This window comes from Myodes glareolus, chromosome 8 (assembly GCF_982192425.1).
Source record: "Myodes glareolus chromosome 8, mMyoGla1.1, whole genome shotgun sequence".
NCBI classification, from domain to species: Eukaryota; Metazoa; Chordata; class Mammalia; order Rodentia; family Cricetidae; genus Myodes; species Myodes glareolus.
In genome coordinates, this window is record NC_142033.1 from 19,012,265 (window position 1) to 19,019,466 (window position 7,202).

General features: G+C 38.9%; 1 protein-coding gene across 1 annotated transcript; it reads right to left on the reverse strand.

Annotated features, from left to right (window-relative positions):
- Positions 1-228: 228 nt before the first annotated feature.
- Positions 229-5,369, reverse strand: LOC146893788 (uncharacterized). Its single transcript, XM_085691368.2, has 2 exons — positions 5,316-5,369; positions 229-1,719 (listed from the first exon to the last, which is right to left on the reverse strand). The coding sequence occupies exons 1-2, from the start codon at positions 5,367-5,369 to the stop codon at positions 229-231; spliced, it is 1,545 nt and encodes a 514-aa protein (XP_085547494.2).
- Between the last annotated feature and the right edge of the window lie 1,833 nt (positions 5,370-7,202).

Here is a 7,202-nt window from a genome sequence, read left to right on the forward strand (position 1 = left end):
GACGTCGAGGCTGCAGGAGCAGTGGTGGCTGCTCTGGGGATTGTGGTTGTAAATAAAGTAGTCACAAGTGTGGTGCCTAGGAGTTACACGGATGTGATGCTAGCCATAGACGTGGTGCTTATTGCTAAGGTTGTAGAATCTTCTGGAGAAATTGGGGCATCAGTGAGTGAAGCTGTGGGATCTCTGCCTGGAGCTGTGGCATGTTTGGTGGTTTTCTTTTCTTCTGGTTCATGGGGAAGCCTCCGCCTGTGGAATTAAAGCTTCCGCAGTTGTGCCATTTACGGATTCGGTGATTCCCACACTCACTTGGGTTGTAGCTTCAGTGTTTGTGTTATTTGCTGTGTGAGTGACAGCTGTCATCACGGATGTGCTAGTAGCATCGGAAACAGTTCTAGCAGTGATAGATGCGCTACTAGTAGAGCTTGGTACAGTTGTTGTGCCTTGTGATGCAGTTGTGGCAGAGCCAACAGAAACAGAGGTAGCAGTTTCGGGTCTTTCTGTAGTGGCAGAAGCAAGAGGTGTTGCTGATGCTGTGTGGGTTGATGGCAGTGTGCTACCGCTGGTGGTGGCATCAATCCCTACAGTAGTGAAATGTGTCTCGGTTTCGGCTTTAGTAAGCCCGGAGGTGGTGGCTGTAGGTGTGATGGCAGCAGTGGTGGGCGATGTGGTACTTATGGTTGCTGAAGCTGTAGAGGCACCTTGAGTGGTAGGAGCATCTGTGTCTGCAATGGTGGCATCGTCTTCGGTGCTTGCTTCAATTTCTAAGTCCTTGGTGGTAGAATCAGATGCACTTGTGGGGGCAGAGACTGATTGGGTTATTGACTCGGATACTGTGTCCATGGAAGATGTGGGACTAGGTACAGTCCCTTGATATGTGGATGTAACTTCTGCTGTCGAGTTAGTGGCTAATGTCATTATGGTGGTCGTGGCAATCACTGGGGTTGTGTTTGATCTCTCTGTAGCAGTGGCACTTGCACTAGTACTGGAAATCATTGACTTAGGTGTTGTTGACCAGTTTTTAGCAGATGTTGATTCTCCTCCGATAGATGTATTGAACATTTTCTCTGCTAAGGAAAGTAGTCTTTTCATTTCTTCAAGGGTTTTGAGTTGGTTCTCCTTGTGTTTCTTGTGTTTGGTTTTGGATTTGTCTAACCTGTCATTTATTATGGACAAAGTTTGCCTTTTCAGAAGTGACCCTCTAGATTTAATCTCCATAAGATGTCTTTTCTTATCTATGGTAGCAGGTCTATGCCTTTTGTTTTGTGTTAGTCTGTCCTTTCTGGGTTCAGACCGCTGTTGTGGGGGAGATGAGGCCTGCGTTCTTTTAGGTGATCCTAAGGGTTTACTTTTTGTGGGATGCTTTTTTACAGCCTTTGTAGCATGTGCTAGATTTTCCTTGAGATTTGGTCTTTTCTTTTGGGGCTTAGATGGTTTATTTTGGACTCCTTTGTTAACCTTAGAAAAGGGAGTCTTTGAATTTTGAGCATTGAAGGGTAATGGTGAAGCCCTTTGGGAGAATCTGTTGGCAGGTGAGGCCGAGTCATGAGCGTTGCTTACAGATGAACGTTGCTTACGGAGCTGTCTGGATGAAGATCTGCTTTGTGATGCCTTCAAAATGGAGCTTTGGGCAGACTGACTGTTAGTTTCCTTTTCTATCTCGGATCCAAGGTTGATTGTCTTCTCTTTTACCTGTTGCCATGACTTCTTACTCTCACTGAGCTACGGGCAAAGAGAAGATATTATCAAATGAAAAAATGAATCATCTATTCCTGTATTTCAGTTCTCGTTTCAGGAATTGATCTATTATTTTGCTTAGGAGGAAGTATGGCTTTTTAACCTTAGAATGATCTGAAATATAGTGATACACATAGAGTCACATGATAGAACAGGGGATCCCAGGCTTTACTGCTCACCCACTCACTCTCCTTTTAGAGTTCAAACGGCAACTGCCAGTAGTTCAGAAAATCCTTATGAAAACTTCTAAGACAAGCTTAATACATTCCAGTGGTTCACAGAAACCAACAAACATAGAATTAGAAGTGTTAGAATGATGATCTCAATTTTTAACCTTCCCCATGTTGCCACAGTACTAAACAGAGATTTTTCTGGAATGCTAGTTTCTACACAGTGATACAATGTACTGGAGGTGGTTAGCCACTTCCCTGATACTTTTCATGAAGCTTGCTCCAGCTTTGCATTATAGAGAATGTTGGGAGAAATGGCATTTCTAGACAACCTTCTGTTAGGTAGAAGCAGAAGCAAAGAACTTTGAGCTTTCATCTTACACCTGTAAGAATATATGAGCAATAAAACAAATGCCAGCTCATGCTGAGGAGGATGTGGAGTCAAGAGAACATTACTCCATTGCTGTTAGACTGCACACTGTATAGCCACTATGGATATCAATGCGGCAGTTCCTCAGTGGTGTAGGAGGTCCTGTTTGTGTGCTGCTTTCACTGGTTAATTAATAAAGAAACTGCTTGGCTTGATAGGGCAGAACTTAGGTAGGAGGAGAAGACAGAACAGAATGCTGGGAGGAAGAAAGCAGGGTGAGAGAGCTGACACGTCGCTCCCAGGCCAGACATGCTAAATCTTTCTCGGTAAGCCACAACCTTGTGGTGAACACAGATTAATGGAAATGGGTTATATCAAGAAAGTTAGCCAATAGGAAGCTAGAGCTAATGGCCAAGCAGTGTTTTAATTAATACAATTTCTGTGTGATTATTTTGGGTGTAAGCTAGCTGGGTGGCCAGGACAAACAAGGGGCCCCACTTCCAACAACACCTCAAGAAGAAGGGAATTGATATACATCAACATCAAGCTATACCACTTGGGACATATCACCACAGGATGCTTTATCCTCCCACAGAGACATCTTTATTGCTGCTCTATTCATAATAGCCAGAAATTAGAAACACCCTCAATTTCCCTCAACAGAAGAAGAAGCAATCTGTAATGAAACTGTAGTATATTTGCACAGTGAGTTATAACTTAGACATTAAAAAATGAAATAATAAAATTCGTAAGTAAATGGATTAAATTAGTCATCCTAAGTGAGGTATACCAGACCCAGGAAGACAAATATGGTGGGTGTCAACCCAGACTCTTGCTCTCCACAAACTGAAGGTAAAACTTCATTGCTGAAGACACAGCTACACAACTCATTGAACGTGGGGAAGCTGAGCTGGTGCCTACATAGAGCCATCACCCCTATGTTCTATTGTCTTTGGTATAGGAATGTAGTTTATATACCACCAAAAGGGAAACATAAACACCAACCCAGCTACAAGACCTTTGAGATCTACAACGGTATCCTACCTTCAAAATATGTTAGCATGATAGTGCCACAAAGCTTGTGGGAGCAACCAACCAATAACTGATTTGACTTAAGACCTAATCTTTATGAGATGGAACCCATACCCAAAGTGGCTTGGGTGACTAAAAATCTGAGACTAGATAGCCCATTGTCCTAGGAAAAATTCAAACACTATCTTCTTCTAAAATAGCATAGCAATAAGATGACACCTAATGACATTCTGCAATACTTATAGATCAGTGCCTTCTTCAGTATTAACAGAAAAACTTCCTCCTGCAGCAGATGGGAACAAATACAGAGACCCACAGCCACACATTATGCAGAGGGGTAGAGACCTTGGGACACTCAGCCTTAAACAAGATGTCTCCATCAAATCCCTCCCTCAGGGCTTGGCTCAGGGATTCCTGCAGAAGCCGAGGTGGGAAGACTGTAAAAGAGTAGATGGAGGACACCAAGGAAACCAGGCCTTCTAGACACAACAGGATTGACATCCATATAAATTCACAGAGCCTGAAATAGCTAATTTTTAATTTAATTTATGCAAACATTTTTCTCTGTTTCACTCTACAGGCCCTTTTGCATTTATATCATGGCTTCCCATTTAGTGTTATTCTGAGATTCCTGCGGGTCTGAGTGAGGCGGTCTCTGCATCTCTGCCGGTCTCTTGTGCTGTCTCCTAGGCTCTTTTCCTTTGGGTTTCTCCTATTCTGGTGTCGTTAACTCTCAGAAGCCTGTTTGTTTTCTAGCGAGAAAGAGAAAGCCTTTGGATTCAGATGAGAGCAGAGAGGTAGGAGAGACTAGGAAAAATAGGAGGGGAAACCTTAATCAAGTATAATATGTGAGGAAAACTATTTTCAAATAAAAGGAAAAGTACCAAAAAACAAAAACCTAATCATTCAAATTCTATTTCTTATAGCAGCTTTCTCTGGGAGTATTGATTGCTACGAAAAGAATTTTATGAAGATATTAGCATGGTGGGAAAAGGAGACAATTACTTTTGCAATAAATTCTAGTTGCACAAGACTGACAGCTTGGGAAGAGCAACTCTAATTCTAAAATTGGTGGATACTGCATCCTCTGTCCAAAGGGAAACATAATGAATAAATGAGTATTTCATAATTAAACCAGGTGGAAGAAAGGTTTCTTTTAACCCTATGAAAGAATATCATGTGAACAAAAAAGGCATAAAAATCAAAAGGAGTTTCACTCAGAAAGCGTATCGAAATCTAGTTTTACAAGTCATGTTCCAGAAGAGTAGAATGAAAGTGTGAGTTTTTATTTATCTTAGACTTTAATCATCAATGCTTCTTGTCAAGTGTAGACATTGCCCGAAGGGACTGTCTTCCTTTTCCTAAATGACGTTAATTAAACGGGAAAACACTGCAGCTTTTGATCCCCAGGATGCAAATAACAGGTTCCAATGTTGCACTCAGGTTGGAACTGGGCATCCTCGCCTCTGCTTTTCACTTCAGAAGGGAATTTTCTTCACCTGGATGTGGTGACTGGGCATGACTAATAAGGAGCAGGGCCTGGCCACTCAGGGTCAGGGCATGGATATTAAGGAAAGGATCCTTGTTACTTTCTTTGTAAATTTAGTTCCATATCCTCTAGGTTCATTAGGAACTTTTCTCATACCTTACTCTCCTTATACAATAGTCTGCTTTTCTATCGCTCTTAACTTCTTTATTTTCATTCTACATCTCCCTTTATTTGGCTCTTCCAAATTCCAGGTGATCATTTATTTATTTTTTTCAGGCATATCTCAAACTTGTAATTCTCCCACTGTCTTTGGTTGCAGGAGAACAAAATCATGTGATTTCAAATAGACTTATTCTCATGAATGTTGGAAGAAAAATCCATTTTGTTCCTTTTTATCTTGTTTTCATCTATCCTGGCTTCAAACCACAATACTCTGAGCTCTCTTTTAGCCCAACCATAATATTACATAGCCTTTAGTTCTTGGCAGTTCTTTTGGTTTTCCATTGGGCTTGAAGCTTACCTGGAAGCAAATGGCAAAGGTCAAAATGAGTCCTTGTAAGACTGAAGCCTTCATTCTGTCCTCTTATCACCTTAGTAAAGGAAAACAGAAAAATGACTTGCTAAGTGCTTGATAATGAGAGGATGACTTTAAACTAATTGCCCATTGATACAGTAAAGAAAGACATTTTTAAAGAACAAAGTAATATTTTCTCTTTGGGTTGAGTTATAAAGGTAGTGTTGGAATTTGATTATACATATGGTTTTTTTATTAAAATATTTTTTATGCAACATATTTTTATCCTTTCCCAATTCTTCCCAGATTCCCACTTTTCTATGTATAGAACCTTTTTGTTCTTTTTCTTTCATTAAAATAGCAACCAAAAGAATAACAAAATCAAACAAGACACAAGAAATACATATAAAATCCCACAGAAACACCAAAATATATGAGAAAAAAATAAATAAGACAAACAAAAACAAAAGCAAAATGAGACAAAAAGTCTACAAATAACTGTTGAGTTTGTTTCACACATATCTTCTAAAGGTACCATTATAATTTTCAATGAACTCAAGGATCACTATATTCTAATGTGCTATTCATTTCTGAGTTCAGCTTTTTGAACTTAGCTCCTCTGTGTGGCGTGTGACATAATATACCATGTGTTATGCCAGGACAGATTAATGAAATTAAGAAATTATTTTACATTATTTGGTCCTTTGCTCTTCTCCTCAACATTTTTTCTTCTACTAGATCTACTATGTGATTTCCTGAAAATATTTTTATAAAATATTATTATATAATATTTTTTTTGAAAATTCATGCTGAATGAAATATAATTTACATTTAAAGGTGTTGAGTAATCAAATATATTTCTGACTTATGCCAGTCTAGTTCCTGAGAACTCAGTTTTCCCTGACACTAGACAGGAGTATGGTCTTATGCTATTTGTAGGAAATGATAGAATTAGAGAGTAGCACATTAAGTCAGATTCAAAAAGATAAATAAGTTTTCACTCACATATTTAGATTGAAAAAAATGACATGAAAATGTAAGAGAAATTCTTTGTAATAGGAAGGGGACGAGTTGGGGCAGGAGGAATAATAAGAGAAAGTAATGGAGGGAAGGGACATGATCAAAGTACATCATATACACTTAAATGTATGAAAATGTCATGGCAAATCCTATTATTTTGTGCAATTAATATATGTAATACAATAGAAAATACAGATCTGATTATTCTTGTTTCCTATTTAAGTTTTTATTGCTTCCCACTGATGTTTATCCTGTAGACAAAAATAAACATAAACAAATTGACAAGTGGCTTTCAAAACATCTTGTGATTTTAAACACTAATATTCACTACAACTCACTGTGTGTTTTGCATGTGTGTGTGTTTGTGATAGTTTCTTCCTCCAGCTCTTTTAGGCATTTTGTCCCAATCACTTCAATGAGGCTTTGCCTACATATTGGAACAGACTCAAAAAAGTTAGCTAATTATGTTTCTGTCAAAGAGAATCTTAAAGGATGAAATTTTCCCTAGCATTCAGCAGTAGTGTCTCTATTCCTCATTCTGACTTTATATATTTTTAAAATCCTTAGCGTCTTCACGGATTTTCTTTCTCTTCTCGTTGGAGTTCTGGGGAATGTTCTTTATGACAATACCCCAGCATGAAGTCAGGTGGATGGGTTTAAAGAACTTCAAATTGATCACGATTAGTTTGTCCAAGACTTTTGTAGACATTTGATTGTGCCATTGTACCTTTAATTAAGACTGTCTGGAGTTGAACTCATTAATGTCCCCAACTTCATCTTGATTAAAAATAGATACTGACTAAGGAAAACACATTCTGCATTGATGGTGTTCTAGAAGAACTAGAACCATTCATATCATTACCTTGGTGCAGC